This window comes from Diabrotica virgifera, chromosome 6 (genome assembly GCF_917563875.1).
Source record: "Diabrotica virgifera virgifera chromosome 6, PGI_DIABVI_V3a".
Lineage (NCBI taxonomy): Eukaryota > Metazoa > Arthropoda > Insecta > Coleoptera > Chrysomelidae > Diabrotica > Diabrotica virgifera.
In genome coordinates, this window is record NC_065448.1 from 44,079,391 (window position 1) to 44,101,112 (window position 21,722).

Here is a 21,722-nt window from a genome sequence, read left to right on the forward strand (position 1 = left end):
TATAACAAAAAATAAATACATAAACAAAGTTTAGAACATATTACCTACATGAAATATCTATGAATTATCTCCTCTCAACGGGCTTCACCCTTCAACGGGCTTCATCAAGTTATTAAGGGCTCTAAAAAAATAAATCATATGTTTCATAACATTTGTTATAGATTACACACACAAAATAATACTTACATTTTTGCCAATTCTCATTATAATCTTCAATAAACAGATGTAAAAATCCATCAAACGCCATTTTCGAAGATTTTTAACAACAGGTTAGTTTTTAAAGGGTACTAGGCAAGCAGGTGTTTAAATTACAATTTTAACGCCTCTTTTATAACACATTTCCCATATTTTTTAACATATAAAATATTATAGAATGGGAAATATTGAATTATTTGAACTACTGTTAAAAACAGCAGTTAAATAGTATACGTTAAACAATACGGAATAACCTTTCTATTTTAACGTACGTTATTTTTTAACGTCCATTAAAATTTAACATATTCCTTACAGAATTACCACTACTGTCTGTGTGCGCATGCGCCCGGCATTATAAAATTTCACTCTCGATCGTAAAGAAGTATTTAAATCAGCCAACAGGTTTAGGAAATACGAGACATTAAAAATGACCAAATTTTTAAGTGGGCCGATTTCCATGCGCGTAAGTTTATATGGGATGAAGAATAGAGCTGTTGATGATAGAAGTTGATGGAAGGAGATGTATAGGAAAACCGAGGAAAAGATAAAAGGCCTGTGACAGGAGACGTGGGAATCGTGGGATAGAAAGATTTAGGTCAAGAAGACACGACGGAGTAACTAAAACCTGGCCGAAAACGCATAAAAAGCTTTTGAATATATCATATCTCTAAGTTAAAATCGCGGTGGTCTCCATGATATTTAACGTGTTAAGAAACTTCTTTCCCATTGGATTCGGTAATATATTTTTTTTAGTATTAGAAATAACCCGCATCAACCATAAAATGTTATTAGCGGTGGTACAATGATACATATTAATTTGATACAAAATATAAACTATTTTACAAAGTTTTTTTTACAGAGTTTTTACAAAGTTGATTTTAATTTATGATTGTTCTGAAACGTAGTACTCATATTTGGTTATATAATTTAGTTTCCTTTAAAAACCTAATGATTTTGTCACAATCCGCACTGTTTAACGCACACTTTATATCACATGGTAGTCCAGTAGCTTGTCTTTGCAGATGATATAATGGACAGTTTATAACAATGTGACCTATAGTTATATTGGCGTCACAGGCGTAACATATTTATTTTTTTTTAATTGAGGTTTTATTGGGAAACATCTGTATCTTCGGAGTTATCACCTTCAGTTTTATCTAGATTTAGTTGACTACGTATTTTCTTCCTTATTCGTGTAATTCTAGATTTAATGCGTCTGTCTTCGAGTTTGGGGTAGATTTTTGTTAGCATTTCTAATAGTGCTGTTATGTTTTTCGTGTATTCTTGTGCGATACTTAATGGATTGGGGGAACCGTGTGCATCATCCAGAAAGCTGACTATCTCTGTATAGTTTAATTCAAACAGGGTTGAAGCTTCATCAATAAATTCCTTTGCAGGTTGGATAAGTGATTCAGTAGAAACTGTTTCTCCAGTTTTTGTATCAGATTTAGTGACTCTTGGCTTTTTTGTTGATCTTGCTTTAGGTTTTGTAAAATCTATTTCTGTGTTTTCTACCGGTGGTGTATCAAGTGGAGACGATATTTCAGAATGAAAACGTTTCGGTATAGTAATTTCTGTAGGGAGTTCTTGGGAGTCCATTATTTCACCAGTGTTTTTTCTTTGATTCTGGACAGAGTGATTTTTGTCTTCAGCTGTTGCATTACAGGAAGAAATAGAGTCTTGGTCAGTTTGGGATGTAGGTATGGACGGGTTTGACTGGATGGCCGTATAGGTACATGTTGAGGCGATATGACCAGATTGATGACAGAGATAGCAAGTGAGTCCATCAGAAAGAAAGATTCGGTAAGATGTATTATCGAAGTCAATGAGAATTGATTCAGGAATAACAAGATTGTCGTCAGGTGTATAGTACACCTGCCTACGAAAGCTTAATACGTGACTATATTGAGGATCTTGAATTCCCGCTTTTAAGAAAGACATCGGTGAAAGAAGATGAAAGCCCTTCTCGGCAAGATATTTTTCGAGGATGTGATGAGGAATAGACGGACAGACACTAGACAGCAGTAACCTATTAGCAGGAGTGACTAGTCTTCTTGTTCTGATAACATTATCTCCTATTTTTATACCTCCGTATTCTGTTAAAAAAGTGACAACTTATTTGCTGGAAAGGTAGATGCAAATTCTGCCGTTAGAAATTCGTGATGAAAAAAGTACATTTTTGGGTTGTACTAGTGATCCTATTGCTGTAACGTAGTCTTCTAATTTTAGTGTGTCTACTGCTGGGATAATAACGGCTTGTAGTTTCGAAGGGAATGTAGCTGCTTTCTGTTGAGTAATTGTAGAGTAAGATGGTGTTTGTTGATCGGGTAACATTGGAGGACCCCTGTAGTCAGAAGTACCAGCCATCGGATAAAATTGTTAAATACTTTTTATTTTAATTTTCTTATTTCGTTTCATTATATTGTAATTGGGTCAGTACGACTCTGTCAATTACAAAGTATTTAACTTATCGAAGATAAGCCAAAAAACAAGTTTTTGTTAAACACCTTTGAATTTACAAAACTGTATGACTGGATTGAAATTCTATAAGATTTTGATGAAACCGTAAATATATTGATAAAAGTACTTACGGCAATCAAATCACAACTAATAACTAAACTACTGGTTATGTTTCTTATAATTAATTTAAAGATTTACTATGGTAAAGCGATGAAAAACTTCCGAGACTAAATTTAGGTGTACTTAATAAACTAGGTTCAGGACCGCACACCTCGGTAATATTTATTCCGATTCATTTAACTATTCAAAATGTTACGAATCACTGGTATATTCAGTTTTTATTTTACAAAAAGGTATTACAAAGTCTTGCAGATCATGTTGCTTCCATATTATAATTAAACATATAGCATCATAGATCTGATCTTATCACATAATTTATATTGTCGCAAGCAACAAGCGCAATACGATTAAAATATATTTATAATAGATAATTAATCATTCAATTTTTCTTTAGATTGGCTCATCACTGGATTATATACAAAAAAATTAGTCTGGCACATAATAAACTTATTTTTCTTTTTATTCTTAACGTACATCTAATATCAGTTTATGGAATGACGGTATCGACAGTGGATTGTTTGGTATGTCAAGAAGAACTTTTCTTTGTTTCGCATTCTCCCTAAGATCATATAACGGTCGACATTGCTAAAAAATAAAAAAAAAATTAAGGTACTCAGGGGAGTGCCGACAGAAGTGAAAAATTCTTGCGAAGCAGGCGCCTTCGCGTACACACTATCCTTCCTACAACCATTATAACTTCGGTCGCACTTATACGCAATTCAACCTGTAGAAATTACTAATATCTCGCCGTAGCGATGACGGTCGGAAATTCAGGACTTTTTCCCCATCCAAAAAGTGCACAACGTCGCTAAAGAAGTTTTCACTTCAAAAATACTTTAAACAATATTCATTTATAATGATTGGAGTAGGGATAGTGTGGCTCCTCATACGCTTGCTTAGCAAGCTCCTTCGGGTACACACTATATCCCTCCTCCAACCATTATAACTTTGGTCAAACTATACGTATTGTATACAGGGTGAGTCACCACTAACGCGACGGAAGATTACAGCGAAATGGTAAAAGATTTGAAAACAATTTTTAATTAGTGGTTTGTAAGTTGATAAAATCTACATTTTAAAATTATTGTAAAATATACAGGATGTCCCAATAAATGGCGGCGTATCAAAGTTATATTCTTTCTTATGGAACACCCTATATTTTATTGCATTTTTAATTGTCCGCAAAAAATAAGGTATTGTTTCATAAGGCTTCCCCTATACCTAAACACAGGTTCCTCTTTCGAATGGTATAGGGATGTTCCATAACTAGGAGTCATAGTTTTTGCGTAATTTACAATTTTCTTAAACGGTAAATTGATTTTAAAAATAATATTTATGCACTCTCGATTGTTAAACCGTACGAAATAAATGTTTGTTTACTGTATCATAATGAAATGAAAATTATGTCTATTTTCTAGACCATTATTATGAAAAGTAGGTAGATTGGTCTGTATACAATACATTTAAAAAAAAATCAGGATCTGCTCCAAAGTCTAAAGTCCATAAACGATAAGTTAAATATTTATCATAATCCTGTTCGGTCTAATATTGGTGTAGTTGAGTTTTATACGGATAATAGTGGTTTCTCTTAAGTATTCTAACAGTAGTTTGACTGATTTACCCGAAATTTTTTCTTTACTAGTATTTGGGTTTTCCGTAACAGAAAGCAGGACATCAAGTTCCTTGACGTGATCACAAATAACTGGTTTATTTTTATTTAACTTTCCGAAATTTCTCCAAAATGTCCTTTTTTGGGTGTCTTTTATCAGGATATCTACTTTTGAGCGTAAACTTTAGAAAGTAAGATACAATTTTGCAAACACTCCGCAATGCAAAGTACCATGTCTACTCTTTCGTAGATAACGTGGTTAGTCATTTTTAGGAACAATTAAATTTGAATATCATACATGAATGTTTATATTTTTGATAATTACCAGACCGTACTGTCATAAAATGACGATGTCATACAATGAGATACATCTTTTGTTTTAAAATCGATTTACAGATTAAGAATTTAAATAATTGTAAATTACGCAAAAACTATTAGACCTGGGTATAGGACATCCATATACCATTCGAAAGAGGTGACTTCGTTTAATATAATTAATAATTAATATACATGGTGTTCCATTTAAAATAAGCATCATATGACACATTGAATAATCCAATAATGAAACTGTAAATGTTAAACACCCTGTAAATAAATGTGTAATAATCAATCATGGAATACATTCAACCAATATCCAACTATTTAGATGTAAAAGTATTTTTTTTTTATAATTTCTTAAATAACTTGAGAATAAGCCTTCTTTTAAAACTTTACATTTTAAGAAAAGTCAACATAACTCAGAACACTCTGTACATAGGTATAGGGAAGCCTTATGAAACTATACCTTATTTTTGCGGGCAATTAAAAAATGCAATAAAATACAGGGTGTTCCATAAGAAAAAATATAACTTTTATACGCCGCCATTTATTGGGACACCCTGTATATTTAAAAATAATTTTAAAATGTAGATTTTATCAACTTACAAACCACTAATTAAATTTTTTTTCAAATCTTTTACCATTTTACTGTAATCTTCCGTCGCGTTAGTGGTGACTCACCCTGTATACGCGTTGCGTGCATCCTATACTATTTATATATACATACACATATTATATCTACATTTATTTCGACTAAACGATGACAGAAGCGATCTTGACAGTACCGTTTCTGACTGTGACTTTACTGTTGGTCTGAACCCACCTTAAGTAAATTAAAAAATAAAGAAATTTACCTTGAAAAGAGAATGATTCCCTATAACATAAACAGCTTTCTTGCCTCGCGTGAGAGCGACGTTCAAACGATGCTCATTAGCTAAAAAGCAATTTTGGCTAAACCTCACGCAGGAAATAATAATAATGTCATCTTCTGTGCCTTGGAACGAATCTACCGTATTTACATTGACGCTTACATTATCGTTCATCCTAAAAAATACTCAAATAGAAATAAAATACTTTTTATTAAATCTAAATTGAAATAAATTTACCATGTACTGCAAACAAAGTCATAGAAAATAAAAAAAAAAATGAATAAACATTTTCATTTCGTTGCAAAACGAAACCAAAGCCGTCTTATATTTCAGTTCGTTCAGAGAGCGCTACAAGCAATGTTGTGCTGTAATATGAGAGATAAAGATTTTCATAAGTATTATAAGATTAATTATTAATAGATATAAAATAATATCCAATATTGAACTGAGTCAAGGTTGTGTAATATCGACTAACATTTACCTTCATTGTTTATTTAAATATTAGGAGTTCTAAATATTGAGCCATGGGTGCGGAATAAGCAACCAGTGGATGATTGCGAGAACATAGTTTGATTGTTGAAAATAATATAATTAAAAGACACAATAAACCTGACTGAAAGGACCTGAACTACGACCACCCTTAACTCCCAGTCTGACAGGATATGTGGCGACACGTGTCAGGTACTACTTTTTAAATGATAATTTTAATTTTTAATAACTTTTTCAAAATGAAATAATACGTCCCATTTAAAATTCACATTTAATATACAAACCATATGCATAGAAGGGCCTATTAAGTTTTAAGAAGCAAAATATATCCCTATTCAGGTAGAATGCCTTTGCAGTTTTTAAAACACCAGATCTAATAAATTCTCGCCTGTCTGGCCATATGGTAGAACCACATAATGACAGATTAGTGTTTGTGGTCTAGTTCAGTAGAGTCACAGCGGGCACCCCATGCGGTCACACCCTCGCTAGAATCACAAACCCTCTTTCGAGACATTTTCACGTTCTTTTTACCGATTGAAATAAATATATTATTGACAGACATTTTGTTGTTTTTACATTTATTTTATTTTCATTTAATTGTTTCCGTGGACAATAAGGTTATTACACGCAACTCAACCACCACGGAACATATATACCAGTTATATCAGACTCTGGCCGGTTTCAAAACTGGTTAGTTTATCATCAGAGAATTCATATGTAGCTATCTCTGAATAAACTAAAATAATTTGGGCTTACTAGCCTCGAATTGCAACTAACGAAATGGCATGTGTGTCTTAGCGACATCTACTAGAAACAAAAAGTTTTCAATCTAATAAAATATAAAATAACATTAAATTATAATCCTGGGACCATTTTTCTGGTTACACCTCCGTGGCTTCTAAAAATGCAAGCCAAACGGACGCTGGAACAAAAAGAAGAGGAAATTCTACATATTGCAATTCACAACTCACCTGTCCAGCGCGGAAAAATTCCAACGAAAAATGGACCCGTATAGTCAGATAGAACAAACTAATAGAAATAAAAATGAATAAACATTTTCATTTCGTTGCAAAACGAAACCAAAGCCGTCTTATATTTCAGTTCGTTCAGAGAGCGCTACAAGCACTCCGACCGGTTTCAAAACTTGTTAGTTTATCATAACAGAGAATGCATATGAATGCAGAGCTATCTCTGAACAAGGGAAGGCAGTTTTGTTTTAATTTGATTCAGAGCTGGACCACCATCTACAGATAGCTATTTCTGCATCTTATGCTTCATCAGTGTAGCTATGCAGTCCCAACTCTGAATCAAAAATCAACCAAGCCTGCCTTTTAAGGGAAATCACCGCTATGCAGTAATTCCACCTTTGAGACGCAAAACAGCGACATCTCTAGTAAAACTAGGAAGACGACGAAAATACCCAGATGCAAAGTTTACTGTAATAAAACAATTAAAATAATTGAAATAAAACAATAAACAATATTTTAAATCCAAGACTTTTCGTCGAAAGAAACTGCTTTCTAGTTACATCCTAAATCTCCGGCTTTATAAGCACGGAGACGACGAATATAGAAGAAAGTAGAAAGGACAATGGTCACGTATCTATTCCCTTTTCGTCTAGGAAAAAAGTGCCGAAAGACAGTTTCGAGTACTCAAAAATCTGAGTAAAGAAGAACAAGGGGTAAAGGCAGTTTTATTTGAAAACAATTCAGGCTTACTAGCCTGGAATTGCAACTAACGAAATGGCATGGGCGTCTCAGTTTTCAATCTAATACAATATAAAATAATACCATTGTTTATATATGGATAGTTGCTTACCCCAATAGGAAAATTTGTTTGATTCAAATTGAGACAGTCACCAGATGTCCCCACAATTTCTGTCAGGGTTGCAACGTCAAAATGCATAGACACCAAGTTGGATACGATTATATTCATAACACCCCAACTCACATACATATTAAGAAAAATAGTTTGAACAAGTTGTTCCAAATATTATTCTAACCCCACATACCAAATTTCATCACAAAATTCGCACTTTTAGTGTTTTTATCATTTGTAGTCAGGATCCTAAAAGTGTAGAGGAGGCTGCTGGCCGATCAGCCGCCCTTGCTCAATCTCCGGGCAGCGTGTCCGTTAAACGATAATGCAGCGCTAAGGAGACCAGGTCTCCTTAAGCGCTGCTGAGCTGCGCGGAGCATTAGCAAGTGAGATTTTCCGGCCAGCAGCCTCCGCTCCAATTTTAGGATCCTGACAACAAATAAAGAAAAAACTAAAAGTGCGAATTTTTTGATGAAATTTGGTATGTGGGGTTAGAACATTATTTGGAACAACTTATTCAAATAACTTTTTCCGATATCTCTAACGCGAAGCCAAATAGCAAAGTAAACATAACAGTGTAGCAGGTGTAAAAAATTTATGGGGAGGCTAAGCCTCCCTTGCCTCCTCTGACCAGCCGCCACTGATAGCAGGGTAGTCTGCTATATCTAGGGCCTACGGTATACAAGGAAGGTAACAGGGCCAGTGCTACGCTTCAACTGCTTATTATTACCCCTGGTTTTACCCAAGGCACTCATTTTATTCAGGCTGAGTCGACCTGGGGACATGCATAAGCAAATATGCAGACGCTAATTATTGCAAATTCATAGAAAAAGTTAACACATTCAGAAAATATTGGCACTACACTTTTTTTAATATGCAGATATATGCAATTTTTTTGTAAATTATGAAATTTATGCAAAATATGCCAGATATGCAAAAAATGCATATTGCAGTCTCTTCTTATAGCATATTCACCTGAATATTTGATTAAACAAAATATGTGGTAATTTTTTATTTTAAAAGGATTTAGTATTTTTTATTGGACTTACTTTCATTCACTCTTGTTCGGAATTCTTTCCCAGTTAATAGTTGATAAGAGCTGATAAGATTTTAACAGTTGAAACTTAATATAAAAATAAACTTACTTCATTTCCTTTATACATCTTGAAATTAAAACCACTTGCGCTCGATAAGGCGTAATAATTCCAACACTGTATTTACAGGTCGACACTACATGCGTATTCAACGCTTTTAATATACAAGAAACAACATCCAATTCATTGGAGTTTTCATATTCAGAGCTAAAAAATAAAGATTGGATTATTACCAGTTAAACTCAAATCACAGCGCAGTTTCACACACTAAGAGCAAGGACACACCAGGCGGCGCGCGTCGAGTCGACGTCGAGGCAGCTTAAAACACATGGCGCGGTGTAACAGCGGCAGGTATGCTACGATTTAAAGTATTTGTATTTCGTTGTTGCCAAATTTAGTCGCATGTTGGCTGCTGTACGATACGATGTCTGAAAGTTATGACGATTTTTCTTCTGTAATAAATGCAAGTTTACTTTATCTTAGATTAAAGAAAAAAAGAAACGCAGATATTGGATACATCATATCATAAAGGAACGAAAGAATAAGGAATTTTCTTACAGGTTATATAACGAAATTAATATAATAAAAATAAAGGCCCAGAGAAGTTTTTTAATTTTACAAGAATGTCTAAAAAATCTTTTCGGGAGTTATTATATAGTATATTCTATAGTAAGTATTAAAGAGCCATGTTCAAGAAATAACACCATTATGAGGGAAAGCATATCACATAAGAAAAACTATTTATAACGCTAAGAGGCTGTCCATTTTATGGTAGGTACGCCATTGAGCAAATACAGGTGTAAAATTTATGTACTCTACCCCATTAACTGGGAAATAGTGATGTTTCACAAATTAATATTAACAAAAAAATTATTCAAATTAAATCAAAGTACGTATCGAGAAAGACGAAAACCAGAATATACAAAACCGTAATAAGAGCAACGGTCACCTACGGATCTGAGACATGGGTGCTAAATAAAACAGAAGAAGAAATGATAGGGAGTTGATAACGGAACGTACTGAGAGCTATTTTCAGGGGAACGAATACAGATACAGAAGACGGCTGGCATAGAAGCACCAATCAAGAATTAAGGATGCTTTACAAGGAACCAAGTATAACAAGATACACAAAGTCATAAATAATCAGGTGGGCACGTCATGTCGAGGGGATGGATAAGGAAAGAATGTCAAAGCTGGTACTGCTAAGAAGACCAGTTGGGACTAGGAGACGAGGTAGACCAAGAAAAAGACTGCAAGAAAGTTTCAGGAATATATTATAGTATCCATGGAAATTATACACTGGAAAGAGAAGGCGAAAAATAGGATATAGTGGAGAACCATAGTTCAGAAATGTTTACATAGACATCAAATAAAATTATATATAAGTTATTAGTATAAACTGTATTGTAAAACTGTAAATGCAAGGCCTGTAGAGCATAATAAATAAAATAATAAATAAGGTAAGATAACTGTTTATTATCTTTATTTTTATGGAGTCAATAATTTTATTTTTATTAAAGCCAATCCTTCTGACAAATAACTCAAGTCAAGTCAAACTGGTCAATGGTTACAGATTTGAAAATTCTGTTTGACTGTTTGTGAAATTAGTTTCAAAGAGTTTGAAAAATAATATTTATTTAGATTACTTTTTTTTCAGATAGAAATGTACCTAATTAAGTTGCCCTTTAAGCTATAGAATAAAAAAAATTAAAAATACAATGAGTCCCATATAAAAATAATTTGATTTGAGAGTAAAAAATTCAAGTAAAAATACAGTTTGAGTCTGTAATTTCCATCATTAAACAAGATTTGGCAACACTCACAACAAAATTCGCTAGAAAACAGCTCAAACGTCTGTGTTGTACCACGATACACGCATATATGATATGCCGTCAAAGTCGCAAAACCGACTGGCGACATATGGTTTCTAGGATGGGTCGCGAGGACGTCGATGCAACGAAAATTTTAAGAGCGCCTGGTGTGTGTCACTGCATCAAAGTATAGTAAAGGATGCGTCGCTTTCGACATCTCAGCGGGGGTTCAGGTTCAGTCAACGTACGCCGCCCCGTCTGTGTTAGCGCTAAGAATTTGAACGTGCGATGGCTACAACGCACGATGACTATTCCAATGGTGACTCAAGCAATCCAACCGCCGTGTAATGTGAAAGTTACCATGGGATTGCTCGAGCCACCATTGGAATATCATCGTGCGTGACCCGTCAAAATCATGATACTACGACAACCAGAGATAAAGCCACGCGCATGAATAAGCCTGTCTCTCTCTCTCTCTCTCTCTCTTCTACGTCTACTTCACTGACCGACAAACGCCAGGCCAAATGTTCGATTTTTAACTTGGGTTTTGTTATTTTTATGCAGTTTGCGAAAGTTTTCGGAAAGCATAAAGCTATATTTTCGGGATAAAATTCTTAAATATAATAAGTGCGTTCGCGGGAGCCTGTCGGCGACTAGTCGGCGACAAATTAGCAGCAAAACGCATGCGCACTATAAAATGATATAAATAATATCTTTAATAGATAAATATACAAGGTATATTAGCCTAGTATAATTTAATAATAAGTTATTAATATTAATTAAAAGTAAATATACCTGTATAATTTATCTATTAACGGTATTATTTATATTAAGTGAGGTTAGAAATTGTCGGCGACAATTTGTCAACTGTACCCGCGAACGCACCTAATTAGAAATAGTCATTACTGCCCTTTCAGCATGGTATTATTGTTAGTATTAAATCTTTGCAACTACTCTTTCTTGATTTAAAAAAATATTTCAACATCAATTATATAACAACATATAATTTAAATCATGATGGTTTAGAAGGACTATTCTCAGTAATACGTGTTATTGGAGCTTTACATGATCATCCGTCTCCTTTGCAATTTAAATACCGTCTTCGTAATTTTATTATGGGTCGGAACGATGAAGTTATTTCACTCTCAGCTAATGTAAGTAACCTACCAGAAACAACAAACATGTCGCTTCAAAACATGAAAGCAGGAAGCTGTTTGAATCTTGATTGTTACAACAATGACGTAGTTAGATTCAGTGATGATAACCGAACCACTCTTTAGTCAATTAAATCTTCCAGTAACTTCAAAAAATGAAAACCATCAAACAGATTTTGAAATGGAAGAGTTGTATCATGATGGACTAGAAAATTTAGCTGGTTTCATAGATTTCAAGCTACGACATGAAGAGAGTTTGGGCAGTTCTACAAATAGTAACACTTCTTCCTCGTGGGTAAATCATCTCTCAGAAGGGGGTTTGGTGAAGCCTTCAGAAATATTACTTAAGAACTGTCGTGAACTAGAAAATATTTTTTGCCAATTCAATGCCAATTCTAGCGACCGCACGTTCAAATTCTTAGTGTGTGAAACCGGGGATGAGCTTGGTCAATATACGGTTCGTACAGTATTAATAGCGTTGCACGTCATCCGCGTCATAACAAATCGCAAGATACCAACACAAAATACAGTTTATCCCAAACCCTTCTTTCAGTGTGTCATAGTTTGTCGAATTCGCTCTAATGCATTAAGCTCGAAGTGACAGAAAAAAACGTACGTTCGTGATTATTATACACAGAATTTCGAAAAGTATGTATTCGTTGAAGGGTATTTCCATATTAAAGCGACTTATATTTATAGATGTATAATTGGTTGACAATTACAATACTCTAAATAGATAACCAATCCATGATGCGAATAAAGATAATTTGAAACAAAAGTAATCTATCGTGACAGTACTTTTACAATGTTAACGGATAAAATGACAATTGTAATGTATGCTTCTATGTATATGCTGACTAATATATGCCTATTTCCCAATTAATCACTCTGTATATTAAAAATACCTTTTATTATATGAGGTTGCAGGGTTCATAAGGTTGAATACTAAATAAGGCTTCAGATGTGGCTGTATTGGATTAGTACAAATTGGAGAAGATTTCAGTGCTCCATCATAAAATTTTCTATTGGGGTAATCACAGATGGCTGGGTTCATCCGGTATTGTTCACACAGCATTTTCATCGGGCTGTTGTCTCGATTGTTGACAAAATTCTCGTATATTCTTGTAAATAAAGATTTGCCAAAACCGACATCTTGGGCTTCCTACAATTAAAATTTTTCGACATACAAAAAGCGTCTTAGATTATTAGCCCGATCAAAGAACAATCTGACCCCAAAAAAAATAAAGGAAGGATGAAAATTTGGCAACAGGTAGTTGAAATTGTCTATTATTATATAAGAAAAAGTTTACAATTCTACATCCCTCCATTTTTCAAAAATGGAAGGGAATACCCCTTCTTGGGGGTGAAAAACTATACATTCAAAATAAGTCTGCCATTGGATAAAATTACTAATTCTAAGCAACTTTTGTTCTATAGAGTTTTTTCCCTAAGTCAATACTTTTCGAGTTCTTTGCAAGTGAATATGTTCATTTTTAAGAGAAAAAAACATGTTTGAAAAAAATATTCTTAGCAAAAATATAGCTTATAAAAAACTGAAAAAATGGTGTATGCTTGAGGTCTGTAGACCCAGTAGAAGCAGAGTTGTGGCTAATGAAAAGTAGGTTCTTCTTCATCAAATTAAAAATCGAATATTTCAATGTGAGATAAAGAAACCGAGCACTTTTCGAGGAAAATTCATTTCAACTTTTTTAAAGTTTAAAGTTTTAAACTTTTTTAAAAAAGGTTTAGTTTTGTTTTCTAAAAAACTTTAACATTAAAAGTGAGTGAGTTACGCTCAAAATATTATTGGTCCCTTTTATTTTTTTGGTAAAAAAATCGCGAAAATCACCCCTCAATTAGCATCCAAAATAAAATTAATCGTTACCGCCTCACAAGTTACTTTGCTTATGTATTCTTTATATGGTGTATAAGTTTCGTTGGTTAAAAGTGTTCATTTAAAAAAAATGGTTTTAAAAAAAAATTTTTTTCTAATTTTGAAAAAAATTTAATTTTTGTTGTCAAAATACTTAAAAATTATTAGTAATACCAAAAATTTCAAAGAGTAATAAAATGTACGTTTTGTTTTTCTGAATATTTTGGAGTTTTTGTTTCCCGGTAAACAAAAATTGGTTATGCTATGACTGTTCCAAATTTGCATACACTCTTGATTAGTGACTCCATTGTGACTAGTGCAAGCCATTTTAACTACAGCCTTTTCAAACACACGCACTTTGAACCGATGAAACTTACAGATCATATAAATAATTCATAAGCAAACTAACTTGTGAGACAATAGCGATTAATTTTATTTTGGATGCTAATTAGGGGGTGATTTTCGCGATTCTTTTTCCCAAAAAATAAAAGCGACCAACAATATTTTGAGCGTAACTCACTTACTTTTAATGGTAAAAGTTTTTTTAAAAAACAAAAATAAACCTTTTTTAAGCACTTTAAAAAAGATATAATAAGTTTTCCCAGGAAAGTGCTCCGTTTTTTTGTCATTTCACTTCGAAATATTCGATTTTGGAATTGGACTATATTTTGATTTTGGAAAATTCAAAATATTGTTGGTTCCTTTTATTTTTTGGCAAAAAAAGCTAATTTGGCTAAACAAATAAATTTTATCATTACCACTTCACAAGTTACTTTGCTTATGTATTATTTATATGATCTGTAAGTTTCATCGGTGCAAAGTTCTTATTTTTGAAAAAGCTGTAGTTAAAATGGATTGAACGAGTAACTAATCACGAGTTTAGGCTAATTTTGAACAGCCATAGCATAACCAATTTTTGTCTAACAAGAAAACAAAAAAGTAAGAATATCAGAAAAGCAAAACGTACATTTTAATTAGTTAATTCAATGAACAATTCCATTTCTTTTTCAAAATTAAAAAAAATGTTTTATTTTAAACCCAATTTTTTTCAAAAATGAGCACTTTGAACCAATGAAACTTATAGATAATATTATAAACAATACATAAGTAAAGTAACTTCTGAAGCGGTAACGATTAATTTTATTTGGGAAGCTAATTAGGGGGTGATTTTCGCGATTTTTGTACCAAAAAATAAAAGGGATCAGCAATATTTTGAGCGCAACTCACTTATTTTTAATGTTACAAGTTATTTTAAAAAACGAAAATAAACCCTTTTTAAACACTTTAAAAAAGTTGTAATGTTTCCCCGAAAAGTGCTCTGTTTTTTGGTTATTTCACATTGAAATATTCGATTTGGAATTTGACGAAGAAGAGCCTACTTTTCATTAGCTACAACCCTGCTTCTACTGGGTCTGCAGACCTCACGCGTACACAATTTTTTTAAATTTTTTATAAGCTATATTTTTACTAAGAATATTTTTTTAGCTAGAATACTTTTTGAGTTATGTGCGAAAAACCGACCAAAAACATGTTTTTTTTTTGTTAAAAATGAACATATTCACTCGCAAATAACTCGAAAAGTATTGACTTAGTGAAAAAACTCTATAAAACAAAAATTTCTTAGAATTAGTCATTTTATCCAATTCCGGGCTTATTTTGAACGTTTATTTTTTCACTCCCGAGAAAATACTTTTCACCCTGTATTTCCCAATTTTTTTAAAATGGAGGGGATGTAGAATTGTAAACTTTTTCTTATATAATAATAGACAATTTCAACTACCTATTCCCAAATTTTCATCCTTCCTTTATTTTTTTGGAGGTTTTCCGTAAAATTTTGTGTTCGCTGATCGGGCTATATACAAAATATAACAGTAGACCAAGAGGTATCTCTTTTGGATTGAGTAAATCGTATATGGTCCTTTTTTTGCTTTAATCGAAATATTACTGTCCGTCCTACCTTGACTTTACAGTTACAGGAACATAGGCAATGCAGTCAGTCACCTCGTCGTCAGTCAACCTGTTAATGCAACTTAATTTTTTAAATTTTTTTTTCGCAAATTGTTTAGTGAAAAATTTAGCCTACCTTTTCAAGTGTCTGCCTAATGAAATTATCATTTCTATGATTATTTCATTCATAGGAGATTCTGACCAATAGAAAGCTACAGAAATCTGAATTAAATCGATAATTTTTGATAATCTCCCGTCGTTAAGTATATTACGTCACATGCCCTTCGTTGCTACGAAAAAATACATTCAGTGACATTAATGACAATTAATGTTTTAAAAATTATAAAAGTGATGACTTTCAATCGTCAAATATTTATAAAAACTGTGTGTTTAATGGTACTTACATAAATAAATTACAATAAAACTTTGGTTTTGAACAGTTTTATTCATGAAATAATCGCAACAAATTGCACTCGACCTCTGAAATTAATATAGAATTTTTGCTCTCGTGACATAATTTCACTCGCCTTCGGCTCGTGAAATTAAAACTGTCAAAGTGTCACTCGGGAAAAATTCAATCATTTCAGAGCTCTTGTCCAATTACTACTGATAATTTCATTTTATGATAATTCTATGATAATTTCATATTATAGAAATGATAATTTCATTAGGCAGACGCTTGAAAAGACGGGCTAAATTTTTCATTAAACAATTTGCGAAAAAAAAAAAAATTAAATAAGCTGAAAATTCGAGCATTATCATAACGAAAACTTTGTTAATTTACGTATTTTAAATCATAATATGGAAAATTGCTATTATGAAAAGTTGCTTAGAATTAAAAATTATATTTTAATGTGCAATTATATCATTCTAATTTAAATGTTGTTAACTATAAAGGTACTTTACTCTTGATCGAAATTCATATTTTTTATATACCTCGTATAAAATTAATAAAATTTGATATGATGGTTGCATCATAAATCTTAGACCATGAAGAGCTTTTTATGAAGAATAACTTTTCTTCGTCAAATTAAAAATAAAAGAGGTATAAATAAAAATGTTGTTGGTATCCATAATTTGAGAAAAATCTTCAAATATTTTTTTCCATTAGAAGGATGTCATTGCACATATCAGACCATAATTTTTTATTCCAAACAACATTTCATATACTCGGTTCGCTAAACTCAGACACAACTGGCTAGTGATTTTATTCAGTAATTTAACCAATTTGGCAAAAAAAATTTTTACTAAATAGTTAATTATCACTAAATAATTAGTAAATAATTACTAAAAACAAAAAAAAATTACCTACTAAAATCACTAACCAGTTGTGTCTGAGTTTAGCGAACGGACTACAATAACAAATGGAACAGTCCATTAAAGGGGAGGCCGTATACTCGTATAAACCTTTTTAAAATTGTTAATAAATGATTGCTTTTAAAATATACTCAAATTGTATTTTTGAACATCGTATTTATTTTATATAATAATTAAATTCACTATAAAAAATCAAATGTCATTGATATTTTATTAATACTTTATTTAAAATTTAGTCTTTCACGAAGTGTCAAACTCAAATAATGTAAATAACCTATGCTTTGCTTAACAAATTTTCAGATTAAAAGACTAGCCTACTTACTAGCAACGATTTCAGCTGACGTTTAGTGTGTCGGAAGAAAATAAAAGGATTGTGACGTCACATTTTAGACTTTGAGGTTGATTATCTCGAAGACGGTTAGAGATATCGAAATGCTGTTTTCAGATTTGGTTTCAGAAGAAAAAACTACATAAGAATCCATCGATAAATCTGCTCCAAGTATTGCAGGAGCGGCAACACAATAACACACAGACTTTGCGAATTTATAAACGAAAAGTTTTCGTTGAAAATTAAGTTGCATTAACAGGTTGACTGACGAGGTGTGCCGGCCTCATTCGGTAACGCCAACTACTCCGTGAGTCTTACTTAGATTATGTGATCGATACTTCCATCAGTTCCATCGGAGTAGGCGGCGTCACCGAAGGAGGCCAGCACACTCCAATAGGAGTATGCGTCAGTCAACCCGTTAAAAACATTTTTGGGACATATTGTAGGAGTATGCAATGAACATAACTTTTAAGCTTTATTTTTACATCTGAAAGTTATGTTTGCGAGTAACAGTGTTGCCATACTTTTTTGTTTATTTCTTGTATAATTTCAATCAATAATGATATAATGTACAAGAATAAGCTTGTATAAGAACGTTTAAAATATAAAGATAAATTTATAGTCTGAAAAAATTATAGAAAAAAAGGCCATTGTTGGGAAAAGTTGTTTAGCAGTTCACTTATTATCTTGATTTATCTTTTTTGTTTATGAATTGATCGGATAACTCAGTGCGACTAGCGGCTGACCCACACTTCACTTCGCCTTAAGGTATGTGAGATCAAACCTAGCCCAGGCCATCGGAAAAACAAAAAGGCTAACGCGCCAGTATAAAATTCTAAATATGAAGCTGGCGCTTAGACTGAAATATGTGGGCACCTGATCGACCTATGCGGGAGCAGTACGGCAAGGGATAAGGGCTTGCGGCTCGGTGATACTTCCCCATAGATCCCTACCGAAGGGCGTTGACGCCTAAGAACGGTGTAATACATACATTTATGAGTTGATCTTCTTTTTTATAACAATTTTTAATTAACTTTGATTTAAGAGCATTTATCCTAAAATCCATAAGGAAAAATTTCCCGTAACTGGCTGTATTCGCGGTGTGCAAGTACTTGGAAGGGAAACGAGAAACGACCGTGCGCGAGTCGCGGAGAAATATTGCAACTATCTTAAATAATTCATATTGTCAATTGAAATTGTCAAATGGACGTATATTTCATACCTTCTGTCATTGAAGCAGAAAAATTATATATTGCTCCACAATATCGATATGATATGCAATTATTATATAAAGGTAAATTTAATTAATTGTAATTTGCTTGCAGAACTGCATTTAATAACTAATTTTATTTACTACATACAATTGTTTAGGTTTGCATAACATAACCTGCATCTTATTTTTTCTTCTTATTATTTTTTTGGACTATAGCCTTGACAATTATCCAGTAACCAGGACTAATATAATTGGCCAATATAATTAAAAGTGCGAATAAAAGTACAGAGCGTAGAAATAGGGGTCGCTTTGCCGAACTTGCACGGTCCCAATACCATTAATTACAAAAATTGAAGAAAGACTTCTGTGTAAAAGGTATATTTATTAAAACCCCAATAAAGGGCTACATTTTACCCCACTGACAATTGGTTTTCAAATAACGGTACTTCCACTTTGTATAACATTCTTGGTAGTTTAATAGTGAATACTTATAATCCCAGCATATGATGTTTGTTGTTATTATCGTATTTTGCTACAAATAAATTTTTTAAAACTATTGGCTAGTGTACCTAACTACATATCAGTTCACAAATCTTCATGTTGGACCGCCTGTCTTGTGCTGTCATCAGACAGAAACGCTTTCTTACCTGTCACCTGTAATTAGTTGACTTTCACCTTTCTCTTTGTGAAGACAGATAAATCAACTCAACCACCCACATACACGTGGTAGAGTCATATAATGCTGTGAGGTATATCTTTTTCATTTTCACCCATCGCCAGGGTTTAACATAATACACGCCAATGTCTTTTGGTCGGCGTTTTTAAGGGTTTTAACCTATGTATTTTTGGTGGCTTAAGTATAACCTAATTTTTTATCTTGGTCAACCTTTAAAAATCTTTTTACTTTTGTCTTCACTAATTATGGTTGTATTCTTTTTCTCATGATCATCTTTCAGTGCGTCACAGTTTTTCGATTTCTTTCTAACGTATTAAATTGTATATGACAGAAAAAAGGCACGTCGGTGATTACTTCGGTAATTATTTCTAGTTCGGTGATTATTCTAGTTGTCGATAGATGGCGCCATAATAAAAAAATATTTTTTTTAATTAGATAATAATATTACAAATATAATCTGTATAATTTATAAGACTATACAAATCAAAGAAAATACCATTTTATAAATGCAAGAAACACATTTGATTTGTTTTTATTCCAAATTGAAAATAAAATGTGACAACTGTCAGATTTAACTAAAATGTCATGTTAGAATAAATGTCATAAATGTGTATTATCACGGACTTACCTTTTTTCCTATTATTTGTTACGCACTGAAAAATGATCATGAAAAGGACAATACTTATTTTAGGCTTAGAACACTGATGATGCTCTCTTTAGAGCGAAAACGTTCTGTCTTTTAATGTAGCCCTTTATTGGGGTTTTAATAAATATACCTTTTACACAGAAGTCTTTCTTCAATTTTTAGCATTTATCCTCTTTTTGAGCTTTTTGTATCCAGTACTTACAGTGATATTTTACTATTTACTTTTCAAAACTTTACTTTTTTGATGTTTCAAAACTATTTTTTAAATGCAACTTTATGTAATGTATGAAAACATTGAGGATATGACAACGGTGTCATATGTCAAATTTAGATCCCATGCCAAAATAGGTACATAAATGTTAGGTTATAATATTTATGTTCAATACATACTCGTACAACATGTCCAATTTTTGTAACAACAAAAAAATTAAACTTCAAAAAAATCAACAAACAGACATTTTTATAAGGGATTAAGCCACCTGAAATAAAAATTATGAATTATCTTAACCTGTAAATGTTAATAATTGGCGGTGTATGGTGATACCAATTTGACAGCTGACTTACTTGGCCTCGATATTGTAGTCATCCCATGTTTTGAAGTGAACATTCTGTTCTACCATTGGATGTTGGGTTTGGTTTTAAAAAGAATATATCTCAATGTGTTAGTTGCTTTACATATTCTTTCTTATCCTTTTAATTGTTCTGATAAGCCTTTTACATATGGTATTTTTTTATGTTTTATTGAATTTCTTTTGAGCATTTTTTCTGAATCGTTTTATTGTTTTCTTTCTGCTATCATATGTCTTTTTATACAAGTATTCATGTTTTGCTCCACTGGCTGTCTTATATATAACAGAAACTTCGACAGTTTGCTGCAAAGAGAACCTGAGCTACTGCAAATTGGTCCGTATAGGTGTGGTGTCCTGCTGTATTGGGGTGTTATCATTGTTCTTTGGTGATCTGTCAGGTACTCCTTAAAGTACTCCGCAAAAATCTTATGGAAATTAGGTCCCAGTGGATTTCGTTCATACTTTGGGAAAATACTCTTTGAAGCATCTTGATAAAAAGTTCTAATGGGCACAACTCAATCGTATGAAGGATTTTCAAGATATAGAGGCACAAACTCGAAATATTATAAGATTTACTGGGTATTCCAATTCCCTGAGTTACTGGTTATCTGGCAACATGTAGAAGATTGAATCAAGGAAAAGTACGAGTAGTCTAGGATTTTTTCTTCACTATCCAAGGGCGACCTTTACTTTGACCTTGACCTTCAAAGGACGTCATCTTCTTAGAGTTTCGAGGGTTTTCGGCATTAAATTGATATAAACAGATTACTCATGGGTTTTTGGGATTGCTAAACACGAAGATGCGATCAGAATTGATCTCTGGAGGACGTGGTGGCCAGAGCCACTGCAAGGGACGTCATCTTCTAGAGTTTCGATAGTTTTCGGCATTTAATTGACGCAATTGAATTACTGGAGGGTTTTTTGAGGTCGCTAAACACGAATATGCCACCAGAACCGACTCCCGGAGAACCTGGTTTCCAAGGTCAATGAAATGCGCTCCTGCAGCTTTGAGGGTAGTAATTTGGTACTACATTAATGCAAACGGATTAGTTATAGGTTTTTGGGCTTGCTGAACACGAATACGTGATCAGCACAGACACAGGAGCACCTGGTGCCTAAGACAGGTTATCTTCTGGAGTTTCGGAGAAATCAAATGGATTACTCTTAGGTTTTTACCTCCAGAAGATAACCTGTCTTAGGCACCAGGTGCTCCTGT

At 32.9% G+C, this 21,722-nt stretch overlaps 1 protein-coding gene across 3 annotated transcripts in view; it reads right to left on the bottom strand.

Annotated features, from left to right (window-relative positions):
- Positions 1-2,974: 2,974 nt before the first annotated feature.
- The window catches only part of LOC126885939 (uncharacterized), a 313,786-nt gene continuing 295,038 nt past the window's right edge, over positions 2,975-21,722 (bottom strand). For all 3 annotated transcript variants that reach the window (XM_050652762.1, XM_050652760.1, XM_050652761.1), the window contains 4 exons: positions 12,843-13,099; positions 9,024-9,179; positions 5,557-5,746; positions 2,975-3,360 (listed from right to left, as the gene is read on the bottom strand). In XM_050652762.1, the coding sequence (XP_050508719.1) occupies positions 3,241-3,360; positions 5,557-5,746; positions 9,024-9,179; positions 12,843-13,099 (723 nt within the window). In that variant the 3' untranslated portion in view covers positions 2,975-3,240. The remainder of the gene's footprint in view (positions 3,361-5,556; positions 5,747-9,023; positions 9,180-12,842; positions 13,100-21,722) is intronic.